The 18,139-nt window shown below is 37.1% G+C and overlaps 1 protein-coding gene across 3 annotated transcripts in view; it reads left to right on the forward strand.

The window, feature by feature from the left end:
* Positions 1–18,139, forward strand: part of ATG5 (autophagy related 5) — a 76,429-nt gene that overhangs the window by 21,227 nt on the left and 37,063 nt on the right. For all 3 annotated transcript variants that reach the window (XM_050894843.1, XM_050894842.1, XM_050894844.1), the window contains one exon: positions 12,860–12,954. In XM_050894843.1, the coding sequence (XP_050750800.1) occupies positions 12,860–12,954 (95 nt within the window). The remainder of the gene's footprint in view (positions 1–12,859; positions 12,955–18,139) is intronic.

Genomic DNA, 18,139 nt, shown 5'->3' on the forward strand with positions numbered 1-18,139 from the left:
TGTGTTTCCTTTAGACAGTGAGGTTCCAAATTAGTTTGGGTTTAATGTATTTAGTGAGTGTGTGGGTTTTCTATTTTTTTTTTGTTGTTTAGTGGTACTGCCTTTCATATTAAAGGTACTCCTGTAATAATTTTGAAGATTGAGTGCTTATTAGAAACTCTGGTTTCTGTTTTTATTTAACTGGGGGAGAGTTAGAAATTGAGGGATTATCTTAATTTGCCATTTGAGTGGTAAGATGTTGGGGGATGCTGTACATACCTGCAAAATTTATCAAGAAATTGCACTTCATCTGGTTCAATTCAAAGTACTTCTTGAGAGATTCTGTTTTGTATAGATATTAGTCAGCAAACTGACTGATAATATATTCACTTTTGTGAACTAGCAGTAAATAAAGAGTTCTGGTCCACTGGAAGCCAGAATCAGTATAAAAATAGATGTTTCCCTAAAGCTTACATTATTACAAGTCAATTTAAACTGCAATTTTAATAATTCTGTGAAAGAAAGTATTCTGCTGTAATAGTATTTGTCTTGCAAGCAGTTTAGTTTGAGAGAAGCAAAATGCTGTGCCAGCATAATTTTGTTTTCTATTTTGAGAATTATTAGCTTCGTTGCAAAAAGAAATGCTGTCACTTCGTCCCGGTGTTCAAGTGTTCCCAGCAGTGCACTTTATGTGATCTTTTTATTAATGCTTTTTAAAATTAGAGCTAAAAGACCTCTAACATGAGTTATGAGTATAATGAGTTATGAGTATAATAATGGCAAAGAGTTGACTATACAATGAAATGGTATGAGTTAGGGTTCTTTCCTTAACCAAAAGTTACAGAACCTCGATATGTAAGGTAAGAAAACAGATATGCAGCGTATTCTTTCCATGCTCATCTTAGGCTCTGTCTTTTAGTTGATTATTTGTCTAAGAGTATCTTCAGTTGCAGGGAAACCAGAGTTTTACTGGTTTGCTTTATAACGTTAAGAACAGAGGTTGCCTAGCAAGGTTGATTTCAAGCAGGTTTCACTGCTTAATGAGAAATCGCACCTGTGGAATCTGACACCTAAATGAGAAGTTTAAACAATCTTTTGAATACTTTCAAATGCTAATTTTAATTTCTCAGCTCTTCATAAAAGAGAAACAAGAAAAGCTTGTGAAACCAAGAAGACTCTTTTTAAGCATGTTGTATCTTTCAATATGTTTTTATAGGCTTTCGTTTGAGATGTAATAATTTTAAACCTCTTTATGAAACAGAATGAACGACCACAAAAAAGAAAAGAAAGTAGCATTTGTGATAACTGCCTTGTAAGTAATGATACATCTGCAGGCTTTTTTTTCTGTGAAACTTCAAACAATTTTCTTCAGTTCTTAAATACAGGAAGTGTTATTTGTTTAACGAGTGATAGCAATACTTACAGGATATGCATTAAACTTATGTTTTTGGAAAAAAAAATCTGATTTTGCTTGTTTGGAGAAATGTAATTACCAATTACAAGTGTAATTCGGTATAAATCCTTCTGCTGAGAAGGAGGTACTTGAACAGGTAGCATGAGAAACTTTTCAGTTGCCTGTAGGTGGCTTTTAGGGGAAGGGCTGTAATAGTGAATTTGTGGCAAAATCTTGTGCTGGTAACAGCTGGTAGATATTCATAACAACCTTTACATCCCTCCTCCCACCATTTCTGGTTTTGTGTTAATCTGCTACCAAATCAGGAAGGTAAACATACTTTTCTGTCTATTGTTTGTGCTGTGGTTTTGCTAGTTCTTCAGACTTCAGTTAGCCAATTTTTGTCCATAAACCAGACATTTCTTAGCTAGAACACTTCTTTGGGACAGGTACATCTGTGTTGCCCTAATTTTGACCAGTGTCATGGATGCCTGACTGTGGTAGGGAAGCAATAAAGGCAGGCTATATAGCTATACTGACCTCTGTTCCTTTGTAAGAATTGTTAAAATTCTTTGGTCAGAATTGATGGAAAATGTTACTACTGTTCTTGCTTTAATAGTGTTATGACCATTTTTATCATGGATAAAGAGGATTTTCAAGTGGGTGGTGTTTTTTCTTCTTGCCTTTTGTGTGGAAAAATAAAGGCTTTCAGCTTTGAAACATTAAGACTCTCTGGGCCTAGTGATGACTCAGGATCAAATGAAATCTCAACTGTTTTTAGGAGAGCAGCTGTATTTTTTGGATGGTTCAAAGAATTAATATCTATAACTTCAATATATAATGGTTCTGATAAAGGATGGGTTTTAGATTCAACACAGCTGCTTTTCATCAGTTGTGGAGAGATATAAGCAACCATACCCTGAAATTTTCACAGGCATCCTTTGTAACCAGTGAAGACTAGACTTGGTATTTCTGATACATGAGTGGGGGAAATAAACAGTAAAAACTCGTAGCCATTTTTAAGGCTTCTTTATATATTATAAAATATAATGAAGTCATTATTTTACTGAAAATACTATGGAAAAAGAATGTAATGGAAAAAGAATGTAATGCTCATTCATGCTGTAGGGCTTACCAGAAGTTAAGTGGCCATATTGAATTGTTCTGATTAAAGGAGAAAAATCCTGCAAACATTCAGAATATGCAATATTTTATCTTTTAATGCATGTGATCTATGTCTTGTCTTACTGACAGAATCAGGCCTGTGTTGTTTTGCATTTATTTCTAAATTGTATCTAAACCAGTCCTGGGTTTTTGAGGGGCAGAAGTCGTGTTTTTTCTGGGTTATCACATCGCTATTTAGAAATGTTTGAACTGCCAAAAAGAAAGTGTCATGCGTTATCAGCATCTCTTCTGTGCTGCGTACACACGGCCCACTCAGGTTTGATATGTATGCTTCTCTTCATAGAGGACTGGTGGGAGCAATGCTGTTCTTTACCTCAGTCCAAGATGATGAGCATGCTTTGGTAGCTGAACAGCTCTCTGTAATCTCAACTGATCATTTGAAACTTAAATTAGGCAATATGTACTTAGAAAGTCTTCAGGAATTTAACAGGAAAATGAATGAACAAGCCATTAGTTTTTAAATCACAAAGCCATCTTTTTTCTTCTTCCCTGTTTCACTACCAAAATGGTAATATCTTTCCATGCTCTCTCTGTAGAGATTTGGTTAACTGTGAAGAAAGACTAAACAATTCTTTTGAGCTTTGAAAACAGATGTATTGGTTAAAAGAGGATTAAAAAAAAAAATTCATTACCTTCCTGAGCTGGTCGTTAAAAATTTCTGGAAATGCATCAAGTTTTCTTATAATTAGTGTCAATACCTGCTTATTCTGGAGTTCAGATAGCATGGCGTACGCCAAACATTGGGGTTGCTGATATGGAAGCCAGGGGGTGCGGTGCAGACAGATTCAAATAGCTCTGCAGAAAGTCAGCCCAGCGCTGTTTTGGTGCTGAGCTGGGGTTAGGTTCAGGCAGGCTGGACCTGCAGAATGAATCAGATGTATCAGAGCAGGCCTTCCCAGGGATTTTTTTTTTTTGGTGGTGGTGCTTTTTTGTTTGGGGTTGGATTGGTTGTGGCTTTTTCTCTGGTAATGGATTGTGACTTAGACTTCAGTGTTAGTCCTTCAGTGTTTACTGGCTTGTTACCCTTTCTGCACATATGACTAAACTAATGCTCCACCCATATGGGTGCAGTATCATGATTCTAAGCTGTCATCCCCCTGAAACTGGCTTTTGTGTTGTTACTCTTCTGTGCTGGCCTGGTGCCTACTTACATAGCTGCCCTTTGTCGCAGTGCAATGGTGGGGAATTGATGGCAGCCTGAATTCCCCCCTTGGCTTTCTCTGCCTCACTCTCAGCAAGGGGGCAGAGCAGAGCTGCTGTGTTTGAGGCCAGTGAGAATCTAGGTCTCAAAGGAGGACATGAACTGCACGAAGGTGCAAAAGGTCACCCAGCACTCACAATGTTACTTTATCCTGAAGTCTCCACCATGAGAGGAGGTTGTCTAGAGATAGCTAGAGATAGAGATGTTTTCTAGTGTTTTCACCATCTTGTGTTAGCCGTCCATGTGTCTAATGAAAACCGATAAATTCTGAGGGAGCAAGCTTGGAGGTCTCTGCATCTTTGGCACAGGTAATCTGCTAACCATATAATCTAGTCATATATATTGGAGAGTTTGAATTTATATACCTGTTGCAGTTTCAAGGGGTTTGTGTTTTGTCCTCATTTTGACTCTCTTCCTCCTAGAACGTTACCATTTCTTCAGAAATATTGCCACCTTCTAGACTTTCTATTGAAGCAGGTGTGCCTTTCATCTTCAACCCAAATCACAAATAAGCTGGTTCTCTATCTGCACTGCTCCTGTCTTCTGTGGTTTTTTTCAGATATTTGGTAAACTTGGATTCAGATTGAGAGAATCTTTGACTGTATTTCTCTAAATCTGTTTTACTTAGGTGTGATGCAGAACCTTTATTTTTTACTGCCTTTGCTTTCCTTCCTCCCCTCCACCTCAAAATATGTCACTTCCTGAAAGACATGTAGGGTCTAACTAAATTTCAAAGTAAACTATCTTTAAAAAACGGACTTCATTTTTAAAATTAACTTTCTTTAGTTGTTGAGGGTTTTTTGCTTTGCAATTTGAAATGCTTCTAAGTTACTTTCTGCTAGTAAACTGAATTTGACAGATGCATTAATATAAAGGTTCCTTAACTTTTAAGAAAAGCTGTATTTTAGAAAAAGCATAGTGCAGGGAAAGCAAAGTAGGTTAGCGAGTTATATGGAGATATGCTGCTCTATTTTCATGTATATAAACAGAGCATAATCAGAGGCAAAGGAGGTATTAAAATACCCAGGCTACCTAGACTTGGAGCAGAGAACTGGAGGATGGGTAAAATTGTCAGGAGTCCTTTTCCCTTTGACTTACTCAGGGAAGTCTGTAACAAGCCCTGCTGCTCTATTCTTGCACAATCTATGGATTATGTGTTTCAAAAATGCATCACACATTTTTGTTTAATACTCATCAGAGCTTTCTTTTTAGCTTAAGTGACAATACCTGCTGAGATCAGCTGCTTTTAGGCTACACAGAAAGCTTAAATTTGGTAGGATGTATGCATTTTCATATTTGAATACAGGAAAGAAAGTAGTCCATCTTGATGATTTTCTTCCCCTGAACCTTTTCCAGATAAATTGATGACCTAGAAATGAAGGGAGGTGATGTTAAGGAAACGGTACTTAAAGTGAAACTTCTGTTTTGTGAGTACGTTTAATAAATGAAAAGAATGTTGGTGAGGTATGGCTCCCTTGTGTATATCAAAAGAAAACAGGGTGGAAAGGCCTTTTTGGATGTGATAGATAATCTGAAGGGTGAAATGCTACTTTGTCATACAGTTTTCAAAATGTCCTGTTAACCTGCAATATGCTTTTGTTTCTTTATCTTCAGAACACTACTTTGCTATAAAAACTAATGGATAAATTGCAGCATAAAAGTAAATGTGTTAATACATTGATCTCAAACCTAACTGTACAGTATTAGGGGAGAGATCCCCCCTTTTTTCTTGGGTTGCCTCCGTAGCTCAATTTATAGTGTGGCTTATGAATTAATTTTTTTTAAACTAGAATTTACAGCTAACTATACATAAGGAAGTGTCTCCTGGTTGTTCACTGGTTGTAAACACTGCTGTTGGAAATTTGTTATAGTGCATATAGGCAAGCAGAGTTGAATTGATTTAATTCATTACACAATAAAGTACTAAAAAGAGAGTGACAGACCTAGGTAGCCAACCTTGAGGTCCATACCACTGTACTTGACTGTTATTAGTACTTGAGCTAGTTAGTATGATGATTGTTTTTACGGTGATTCCATGTCTTATTTAGCATGGACAGGCCAAGTAAAGCCTATTTGTTTTGTACTTTCAAATTTTACAATCTCTACTGCTTTTCTGTGGTATTATATAGTAACATGCCAGCTGAATGCGAATTTGGAGGGTATGTAAGACTAATGGGCACATCATGCGGTGGAGATATTTCAGGTAATGACTATTGTGTAATTACAAGGCAAAACTATGACTACTTCAGATATGTGCATTCATATTGAATGTTGTTACTTTGCTATCTGTGACGTGAAGAATTTTTCCACATATTTCTGTAGCTAGCTTCTGTCACTTACATTAAGTCAAAACAGTTCTAAGGTTCTGTCTCTCCATATCCGATGGTTACTCATGCTTGAAGATAGTCTGAAAAGACTAGTAAACTTGTGTGCCCTCTTCAGTTGTGGATTTGTATTATATACCATGATCTGTCAAAATACCCAAGTAACTTAAGCATTTAATAGCAAGAATATTTTAACTGTGGATGGTGGCAATGTGTAAAATAGAAAAGAAAAAAAAAATCTTACATTTTAGTGATGCCATACCAGTATTTCAAACTGTGTTCTCAAAAAGGCTGGCAGTGAACTGTAGTAGTCCGCAAGAGTCAAATATGTATCGAAGTCTTCCTGAAGTCCTTGATAATCATAATTATCTGTGTTTTTATTGTACAAGAATAAGAACAATGAGTTTAGATGGCCTAAAGTCATTTAGAGATGGGTCTTTAAATAGCTGAGAAATGAGAGTAACCAGCTGTAAATACTGTTTCTGAATAGCACGGTACAGTTAGTTTTGAAGTGTTTTAAAATATTTATCTTTCATCAACAAAGCAGCTTCATGCTTGAGGCATACCGCACAAAATTTAACTTTTTATAAAATTGGTTAAAATTGCTCACCAGTCAGCAGAACTATGTATGCATGTAGAGTCTTAGTCTTCTTGGGAACAATGTGGAAGTAGAATTGATACTAAATTTTGAGAAGACTCCTTTCTGGCTGTGGCAGTTAAACACAATGCTTGTTAGAGCACCAGTCAGTAGAAAATATACTTGCTATAATATTAAGAAAATACACTTTGTATCCTTGACTTGCAGCTGTAGCTCTCTACAGTACAGGTTATTTGATTATATGTATGTGACGGATTAAACCCTTAGTTTGTTTATGGCTAAAAGAAAAAGTTGGTGGGAGCAGTTGATAGACTGGAGGGCAGATCTGCCATTCAGAGGGACCATGACGAGCTGGAGCAGTAGGCAAGCAGGAGCCTCCTGGAGCTGACAGACGCAAGTGCGAAGTCCTACACCAGGGACAGGAAAAACCCCATACATTGGGGCAGGCTAGGGACTGACTGGGAAGCAGCTTTGTGGAAACGGGTAATGGTGAACAACAAGCTGAATGAAAAGTCTGTTGTGTGGTGTTGCAGAAATCAAGATTAACCAGGGAGCTGCTCTAGCCCTTGTGCCCCCTAGAATATAGCCAGATGGTGAGTAATTCTTCCCCTCGGCTCAGCACTTGTAAAGCTGCGCTGGGAATGCTGTGTCCTCTTTGGCACCCCAGGACGGAAGAAATGTGGGCAAACAGACAAGAGTCCAGCAGAGTGTTGCTAGGATGATTAGGGGCTGGAGCATATGCTGTATTAGAAGAGAGTGGGGGAACTGCCTTGTTTAGCCTGAAGACGAGGAGGCTGAAGATGGATCTAATAGCTGCTTTCTACTACCTAAAAGGAAGGCTTGTAGAGCAGATGGAGTCAGACTCTTCTCAGACACACCTCCGTTGGCAGTGGAGTTGGGCAATTACAAAAGAAAATGGTTACAAGTTGCGGCAGGAGGAAGTCTGATGGGATGTTAGGACAGGGGGACTGAATGTGGTTGAGTGGAAACCCGTGGAGACAGTCAAAACTTGACTGGGCTCTTTTTTTTGGGGCAGGAGCTTTTATTCCAAAGTTGACCTCCAAAGGCACTTCCAATCTAAAGATTTTCCATGGTGCTCATACATCAGTTGGAGAGTCTTTGGTCTCTTAGTTAATGCTGTGGTTGGTTCTGCCCAAGTACTTCAGCTGTTCATTATTTCTGTAGTTCATATGGTTATTAAACAGTGGTGAACTACTGAGAATAGACAAAAGTCCTAAGTTTTTTAAACTCAAGGATTGGACACGTTTTTACACAAGCTGCAAATTGGTATTGCTTGCATAGAGCTAGAGATACGATTCAATTCCAAGCATTTTTAAAAAAATTTATACAACTAGATGGCTTTAAGAAGAAACCATGAATAGTCCAGACAAAAAATCGTGCATATGTGCTACCCTGAGGGCTACACCTGTTTGTTCACTTTTTTGACTTTCTGAAAAGATACTGGAAGATAAAAGCCGTGAATTACCATTTCCTTTTTTAATTTAAACAATCTTTCTCTCATTTTTGCATTAATTCTGTCTGTTATTTAAACCCTCTCCACAACCTTCTTGAAATATCCAATTCTGGAGTCAGTAGTCTGATAGCAGTTGCATCAGTGTCAAATACAGAAACAAAATTCCTTATTAAGGTATTTCTGTTGATAAGTTTAAAGATTAGGGTGGGTTTTTTTAGTTCTTTTGCCCACTGTTCTATAGTGGGGAGATCTGTTTTAACTGGCTATATGCTGTGACCGCTGTGTCTTATTGCAAGTTACTCGTAGATATAATTTCTCATTCTGTGATAGTTGCCCATGTTCTTTGTGTATGCTGATTTAAAGCTATGCTGCATTGAAATATGTATGTTGATTGCAAGCACTCGAGCAGTGCCCTTTTACCCTCTCAGTGATCCATCCTGGTTACCATTTTCGTAGAGTCAGGTGGGTGGAAGAGGCGCATCTGACATCAAGATCCATGTGAAATTTCAAGTTGGTTGAAGCGTGACAGCACTTGAGTTTCAGAGAATGACTGTAAGACGCTAGCACGAATGAAACTAATTTTTCTGGTTGTCTGAAGAACATTGCCTCTGGGTCTCAGGCTGAGAAAGAGGCCCAGCCTTCAAAATTTCAGCCTGGACTAATCTGTAGTTAACACTGCTTAATAGTAAAAGGTTCAGCAGTTACTGTCTATTAACAAAAAACTATGACTGGAGTTACCAACATCTTTTTAATATAACAGTTATAAATTTGGATTAATTTCAATGACTGCTAAAGGATCTCCAGTCTTGCTTAATGGAGGAAACAACAATTCTCAGTGTTTCCCTGTAACACTTTTTTTTTAAACAGTTTTAAAGGGCACTTTAAAGGCATGAACAATTTCAGTGATAGATTTCTGAACCCTAAATGTATAATGTGGCACACTGTATTTGTAAATTTATGTTTGAGGTTTAATTTGTTGCTTAATCAGTTTGTGTACTGAGATTATTGTTATGGATGACATTAAGTCCTTGTAGTTTTGTCAACTCATACTATTTCTGTGTATGTAAATAGATCTTTTCAAAGCGCTCCTTAGATTCTGTGCATCTCTGTAGTACTGAAGGCTAATGTCTATCTGGTGTTTGGGCATTCAGTGACTGCATTTCTAATAAATTAATGTTTATAAATATAAGTGACTTAGCTGATAGATTTTTTTTTTTTCAACTGGATCTCTCCTCCATTATTTGGTTATTAACTTTCTGATCTTTGACATAAAATACAGAGAGAAAAGTTTTTATATTTCACTTTAGGCAAAGTTATATAGCAACTGTCCTCTCTTGTTTAAGAAATACGATTAGTAGAGTCATCTGAAACTTTTATACTGTCACTAGTCTCACTTCTGTTTGAATCTTACTGCCATTACTTTAAATATTGTTATTCAGATATGAACATCTGCCTTTTGCAGGTACTGTTTTTTGCTAATACAGAAAGTCTTTAACACATCGGTCAAGCACTTTCTTAAAAACAGATGGATTGTGGCAAACAAAAGTAATCAGATTTGACTACTACAGGAGTTTAGATATCATGTAGACTGCATAAGCTTTTCACAAGGGAGGGAGATGAGTGTCTAAAGTGCTTTTGCTGATAGGTACTCTTCCTTGTTTACTGGCTTGATGAAAACTCAGTTTTGTTTTGATTGTCAAACTTTCAGCCAGCACCTTCTGTCTTTAAGTCCTGTCTAGCCAAAGCACTAATTAGTTCTTATAGCTTGTCGTAGCATTAATAGCTTCTTTAAGTCTGCTTTGCATAAATAGGAGGTACTGACACACAAAAATGGGAGAACGATGAATCCTTTCACTTATATTTTCAAGGGGATGGGGGTGGGAGGGGGGGTTGAGTTTTTTGTTTGTTTTAAGCTTTGAGTCTTAAGGGTTCTGTGAAAGCAGTTGTTTTTTGATTTTTGTATTTTGGAGCTTTAGGATTCTGGCATTCAGCCAATGCTCCTAGTGCTAATAAAAGCTCTTGCCAGGTCATATATATCAGTATGCAAACTGGATAGCCTTTTCCTGCTGCTTGCTTTAAAAACTTGTGTTAATTTTCTTACACCAAACTCAGTTTCCTGTAGTAAAAATACTGTATCCATGGAAAGATGTTTGGAGGACAGCAATATAAGGTTATGAGGATGAATTAGCTTAGATGTCTTCAGACAGTGCTGTACATACGGTGGAGATGTGTCTTAAGATGTCTGACTCCCTTATGTCTAGCTAATTTACTAGAAAGTTTTTCATTTCCCAGGGTATCAGGTGGATTGACAGAACATACTTGATTACAAAATGCAACAAGTTTGTCATTCAACTCTTGCAGATTTATTGCTGTTATATTTAGAAACTACAGAAACTATTAGAAATTTAAAAAACTTGATAAAACAATATATTGTCTTGAGCATTGTCTGAGTGTTCAGAGAATAATCTGAGAAGTATAAATTTGCAAATTTACCTGCCTTAAATAAGATTTACCTGCATGATTTCTGGGAGGTGAGGAAGCTGGAATGAAGAACAGAAGTGAGTTAACTGTACATTACCACTGTTTAACTATTTTTTGTCCTTCAGAGATTCACTTGTTTGCCATACATGCCACAGGGACAATATACTTAAGCTCCTACCATAAGTCTGTTATTTGTTCAGAATTTCTTGTTCTTCTGATCTGTAAGATGTATTGCTCATCTCTGTTGAATTTTGAGGACAGTAAGCTGTTCACCCAGCTTTCCTAGTTACTGTAATACAAGCATTAAACAAGTAAATGAAGTTGATGTTTGTTTTATTTTTGTTCAGGTAGGATGTCTCCAAATATGTAGATTCCTTATTTAAGAGTCTGCTGAAGCTCACTAGCTTAAGTAGGTCTTGATTGTTTTGTTTTGTGTATTGCCATAATAAACTCAGTTTTATCGACTGAGTTTATAGTCAGAAGTGGTAATTGAAGTATAAATCAATCAATGCCTACTGTAGGAGGCCTGTCCACACCATCTGTAGTGAAAGCTGTAAGCCATTCTCAACGCTGTCTCCAAGGATGAGGGAAGTATGCTAAATCTTCACCTTCCCACTGCCAGAGTTTGTGTGGAGAATGCAGTCGTTCTCTGTCAGACATTGTAAGAGTAAACCTCTGACTCTGTAGGCTGGGGTTCCCAAATGCAGGCTTGCCTGGGTACAGTCAGCTCCAGCGTCATCACTGTCACTGCCATCTGCTGAGCTTCCCAGCCGGTGAGCTATGGGGTAGCACCCTGTGTCCAGGCAGCTCCTCATCTCAGGCAGGTGCCTGCACGGTGGTGCTGACTGCAGCTCAGGTAAGTGCTTGTCAAGAGGCATTTGCTGCTAATGGGGAAACAAGGGTGTGGAAGTACTTTCTGAGATAAGTATCAGGAAATGCTCCTACAGAATACCTGGCAGGAGTTTGTTTACAGTTTCTTGGAAATTCCTGCCTTGTGTCACATTCAGTCAGGAAAAGCAATGTGTTATAAACCCTGCAGTATGTATTAACTATGTCTTTTAGTGCACTGACAGGCATCTGTGCTGTACACTGGAGTGAAGCAAATCCCAGACTCTCTTAATTTTCTGTAATTGCTTTAATTGTTATCAGCAGTTTTGGAAGTGGGAAGAACCATTGTTCTGCGAATAGATTTCTGAATTTTACCTTGCTTCAGGGGGACTGAATTCTGTAACGGTTATACTGCTGGGCTTCTTGAGACTCAGCTGAACATTGTGCCAAGGAGGGAAAACTGGAGACTCTGTCTTCCTTCTGAAGAAACGTCCACTGTGTTTGGTGTCTTGCAGAGTTAGGGCCTATAAGGAAATTTATCCATTGCTCTTCCCTTTCTAAAGCTGCTTTCTCCAGTAAGGCTAGCAGCAGCTTTATTCATCTTAGCTCTTCATGTTCCTTTCTGTCACCTTTGGTATTGTTTGTTTGCTTGATTTGAATAACTGATTTGCATGTATAAAAGCCTTTACTGCTCTAGACCTATGCTGTCCTTAATACATTTTAAGTGCAATAAACTATTCAGTTCTTGTAATGTCTGAACAGGATGAAATGGTGTGCTGCCTCGGGCTACTTCACTAAACCTAGTTACTTGGATAATATTAACAAAAATGTGTTTCAAACATAAACTTGTATTTTCAGATTGTGTCATGAAACTGGCAGTATGTTTTCTGATTATATCATACATTGTTGCAGATTATTTTAAGATTTACATATCCAGATATAAACCCCTCAAGAAGTTTTTCTACTGCTTTAGTTTCTCTATGCTTTACACCTATTGTTCATCTATAGTTAAGAACAATTAGATGTTTTTAACAGACTGTGAGACAGTGTGGACCAGTAGCAGCAGGGAGTGGAGAACAGGCACTGTTAATTGAGGTAATGAAATCCATAATTTGTGGCCCAATATTTCCTTAACAGTGGGAGATACGATATGAATTCAAGTTGCTTTCTCTTTCAGTTCAGTAAGTTGCCACATCACTGTTTTCATAGGAGAATGCAGATGTTTTACCTTTGGCTTCAGGCTAAATAGCAAATAGAAATGTGGGGAAAATTAATTCATACAGGTCAAACTTCTGTAAGAAAAGTTTACATGTTGTTCCAGTCGTGTCTCATTTACCTCTTTTAGCTGAAAAAGAATATATGTTATTAATATTAAAATCTAATTTTACCTTCACAGATAAATTTGAGCAGTTTTGGGCAATAAATCGAAAACTCATGGAGTATCCTCCAGAAGATAGTGGATTTCGATACATCCCATTTAGAATTTATCAGGTAAGAGACAGTGAAATGAAACCATCTTTACCAAACTCTTCCACTGAGGTGTCATATATCATAATCTGTTTTCAGAATTACACGTTCCCTTTTCTAACATTATGGTAAAACTTCGTATGCTCATCTTTGCTGGACCCTTGAGTTGTATGAGTTAGCAAGGACAAAAGAGACTGTATTTATTCTAATAGGTAATTACCGTTCTAAGTGTGTAATACTTGAGAATGTGCTAAGGCTGGTATAGATTATGTATGTGTGTTGGTTTTTTTTAAAAAAGCTAATTCTGTCATTAAAAATAACTGCTAACTATGAAGACTGCTTTGGATGCAAAATGCCATCTGAAAGGTCTAAGTCAAACACTTCAGGAGCAACACTTTTCCCTCAGCCGCTGTGTAGGCTTCTTTTCTTGTTGGCATTATAAGGTGAAAGTAATGGCATAGGTCTTGCATCTAGTTCGTACCTTTGTCTTCTAATTGTATACTTTACAATCCAAAACTAGGTTTGAATATCTTTTTCTGTTTTAATACACCAGTGCTCTATTTTTCTCAGCAGTTTATTTGGAGACACATTCCTTGGAATCCTTACAATTTTTCGATGTCCCGTTAGTTTTTATAGCATTAAGGTCACGAAGTTTGGAATTAAATATGGTTAAAAGCTTATACAGAATTCATGTAGCCTCTTCGTAAATTAAACAGTTCTGCTCTGTTTTGTCTTTGAAACATTTTAATCTATTTACATTTAAGTTTTGCACCTGTAACTATCAAAAAAAGTCCTTTATTCATAGTACTGAATAGTCTGATACTACTTTATAACAGGTTTTAATGACCATACAAACCTATACAATCTTGCAATGGGACTGAAGTAACTTTTAATGTTAGATATAAGACATTTACCGTCATAGTGAAACCTTAGATTGAGAACGGAAGTCAGTTATTTTGTCAGAGATCATAGCAGATGGCAAGGTTTGTGTAAGTATCAAAAAGTATGTATCAGGAAAAGTAGTTCACTTACAGCATTTTGTTTGGTTGGTAACTAAGTTGGTTGGTTGTTCTCTGATAGGTGGGGGGTTTTTTAAGTCTTTTCATAGAAATCACATAAATGGGTTTGTGAAATGGAGGTTTTGCTGTCTGAATAAGGTATAGACCTTTAAGCCATGAGGGAAATTTTCTATGATATCACATGATTTCATGCTAGTAAAGCTTTTTTAAAAAAAAAAAGAAAAAAAAATCTAATTCAGTAATATCTATCCTTTTAGCCAGTAGTACTTCTCTTCATTCTCATTATCTTTTCAACTGGAAGCCCTTACTTGCTGTAGTTTAAACCCAAAATATCTAACCAAGAACAGAAGACCAAACATAAATAAAGATGTTGCTGAGACAGCCTTTGAGGAGGTTGGTGTATATTATTTTCAGTAATGCTTCTCTTAATATTTCTAAATATTTTCAGTAATGTTCCTCTTTTTTAAAAAGTGGATGCAGGTGTTTCTAGCTTTTTTGTTTGGTTTGTTGGTTTGTGTACTCATCACTGCTCATCATAAAAGTCTATGTGTTTAAAGGGATTTTCAGAAAGTGTTAGGAAGGGTGAGATTATAGTTTGATTTCAAGCAAGGAATTAATTCCTGTAGTTTTAACGTAATTTTACAGTACTTAGTGACAGACTTGCCTATGCTGGAGTAACTGATTCAAAAGTATTCTTAAGATGTATTTAACCCCCACCCCGATTGCATTTAATTTCCATTAGTGCTGGTAGAAATCAGCTTTGCATTCTAATTGGTTGCTTGCATACCCCTACATAAATACCTGAAAGCCAATTTAGCCTGGGTTTGTATTACAGTGGACGTTTATTCCCTATGTGTTTTCACATAGTGTTTTTGTAGATACTTAGGGATATACAGGTGGATGGCAGGAAATTACTAGGCATTGCCTTCAGTGGGGAGAGTTCCTCCTCTTAGTCTGCATACCTTCCATTACCTCAAAATTATTAGACGGAAATTCTGTGAAGAGAACTGCCTAGATTTTGGCAGCATGAGGTGGATGAATTTGTTTTCCTTCGAAGAAATGTGCTAGATTATACCAACTAAGAAAAATCACTCTTAACGATTAAGTGTGACTGGGAAAAGTTGCTGCAGAAAAAATGCATGCAATAGTGATCTGACATGCTTTTCACTGAAGGCCTGATATTTTCAAAACTCAAAGGCTCTTTCAATTGTAAAGCTTGTCTATTAAAATACATTTCTAAAGAATAATATGATTCATACGTCATGTGGTATCCAAATCTGATGGTGTGTGGGGGAGAAAGATGGCAAAAATATGAACGTCGTACTTGTGTAAGTCAGAACTAAACTAACCACAGGTAATTTTAAAAGCCCTTGTCCAGCACCTCTTTTTTTAAGTGTAGCAGCTAAGATTGAACCAGAATCCTGGCGTCTACTGTAGAAGATGAAGAAAAAGACTGAGTATCACTAAGGATCAACTCATTTGCGATTTTAAAAGTTAGTTAAATGATCTTGGAGATTTTATTACCAGCTGTCATAGTCTAAACTGTGTCATATGGAACTTGCACCAGATGAACCTTTGACATAGGTGGAAACTTCTTGTACCAGAGACAGTTTAAAAATAGTGATTATATTTTTGTGGCACTTTTACTTACATGCATCAAAAAAAAAAGTGCCCCACTTCATCATTTCAGAGGTATAAGCTCCTGTGTCTTCAGTTGACACTTGCATGAAAACTTTTTTGCCTTTTTGTCTGATAGTACTGTTGAATAGTGCTTTTTTCACTTGTTCTTTTATAGCAAGAGAGAAAATAATAGTAATGTTTTGAGTATATTGTGCGTTTAAGAATGTTGCTTTTCTTGTACAGTGCTAGAGCTAGTTTGGCTTGAGGACTCTTTCCCCATGTTTATAAGACCAGCTGGTTTTGCACTTTCTAATTGAACAAACTATATGGCTGATAGGTGGCAGGAAGTTTTCATCAGTCTTTGGCTCCAGGCACTGTGACGGCACATACTAGTCAGGCACCGGAGAGGAGTCTCTACGTGCTGATAGAGACTACCCTGATGAACTACTGTCTGCTGTCTTATGCTGCAGATGGGAGCACTCTGAGTCTCAGTTGTTGTGCACTTCGTTTGCACTCATCCCTGAGTTTTGGTATCTTGCTCTCTCCTAGTGTCGTGCTCACCAACTTGCTCTTGCTTGCTCTCTCCCTGTCAATCTTCTTCCTTTCCTCTGGAGTCTGCCCTATGAGTATATAGGATTTAAAGTTGTAAATAGCATTTCATTCTTGAGAATAAAATTACAAAAGTATGTGAAAGAAAATGCAGTAAAACTATTCATGGCAAGTTCTTCTGAGCTTTTCTAGAGTCGCACTTGGCTTAAGGCAGGCTGGCTGTTGTGTGTTTGCCAGCCCAAAAGGGGATGATCTGGGATTGTTTGTCTGCTTGTTCCTTTATTTGGGTACTGGGACATGCCATGGTACTAGAATGAGCATTTCCTTTGCCTCTATTTTCTGAGGGGTTTGATTAGGTTATTAATTTTATTGCCTAATTACATAGTAGGCCTTAGCTTTGAACAAGTTTTTCCTATCATAAGTCCCTTAAGATATTGTGATTAAATCGTACAGTCAAATTGTTATGATGTCTATCTGCCTTAGTAACGTGAGTGAAATTCTCCATACTTAATACATAGGTTAAATCCAACACTTTGCTCTTTCTGTCAAAGTTGCAGTACTGAGATGTCTAAATAGATTTAAATGTCTACCATGACCTGTCCTCTAAAAATAGTAAGGTGGGAGGAGGAAATGAAATATTCTAAGACATTATTAATATCTGGCTCAATAAATGAATCAGAAGCCCAGGCATGGCCCTTTCCCAAGCAATGGAAGACTGTTTTATTCGTATTTCCACATTAATTGGCAGAGCTCAGATAATTAATTGCAAAACTCATTGCAAGTATGCAAATCAGCATCACAGTTTGGCCCATGTTATGACAACTACTCAAAAACTGATCAAAACAGATTGTTTGGAAAGATACTGGGTCCACCTGTAAAGTTTTCAAGTGATAATGAATCCATCCTTTTATGCTAGTAGATTATTAAAATCTTTTTTTGTTTTGGGTGAAAAGCCTCCATTGCATTTCAAGGCTGAATTTGTCTGACTTCAACTCCAGTTTCTAGATTTTGTTTTGCCTTACACCACTTTAAAGTCATCTGACTTTCTAACCTCCAAGTTCACTTACAGAGTGATTTCAGCAGCTTCAGTTTTCTTTGGTAAGCTGAATCCATTGAGCTCTTTAAGCCTCTTGTCATGAGGCTTCATTACCAGTGCTGAAGTTGGTGTTTTAGTCATCTTTTCAAACACTAGCTGATATTTTGATAATCCTCAAGATTAGTATTAAAGTTAAGGAGACGTAGAGGCCAAAAGTAAAGGTTATTTCTGTAGGATTTTAGGTCAAAAATACTTCAAGCACTGGTGGGATAGAGGTAAAGTTAGCTGCTGCTTGAAACTGCAAATGTGAAAATTTTAATGAAAGAAGTTGAAATGCAATGACTTGTCAAGCAAAAGACCTAGAAAATGTAAGTGCTGTCGACCTGAAGAGGGCAACACAACACAGCAAGTTTCAGCATCTTGTTGGCTAGTGCAAAATGCTCTTGAATAGACCTGTGTGTAATACCTTATTTAACTTTTTTCTTATTTATTAAAAATGACATTTTCATAAAGGACCTGCTGAAAATAGATCAATTTATTTCTTAAACTTCCTTTTACAAAGAGGAAGTTTGAATAGGAAAGTAATGTGAAATGATGGTTGATTTGTGTAACAGAGCTGTGCTCAGCTGAATTTCTGTGCTGAAAAGAAAAAAATGGACTCTGATTCATCATCAATTGAGCACACAGAATGACTTATTAGAATAACTGATGGTTCAGCACTGAAGAAACTAGCAAACTTTCACCAGTTTTAAATGACTTCAAAATCAAAGCTCTATGAATGAGAAAGTTTAAAAGCTTTGGTAGGCAAATATTTTTCCTAGTGCCTCATTATTGGGAAAAAAACCCCACCCTTCTATCAAGTATTGCATATGGGCAGCGTGATCCATAAGTTGCTATGAATACTTGTTTTTTGAACTTGATTGCTTAGTTCTGTGCTGAAAGTAATAGCAATTTGACAAGTTGTCAGGTCACTGTCACCGCAGTT

The sequence above is a fragment of the Gymnogyps californianus genome, chromosome 3 (genome assembly GCF_018139145.2).
Source record: "Gymnogyps californianus isolate 813 chromosome 3, ASM1813914v2, whole genome shotgun sequence".
Taxonomy (NCBI): domain Eukaryota; kingdom Metazoa; phylum Chordata; class Aves; order Accipitriformes; family Cathartidae; genus Gymnogyps; species Gymnogyps californianus.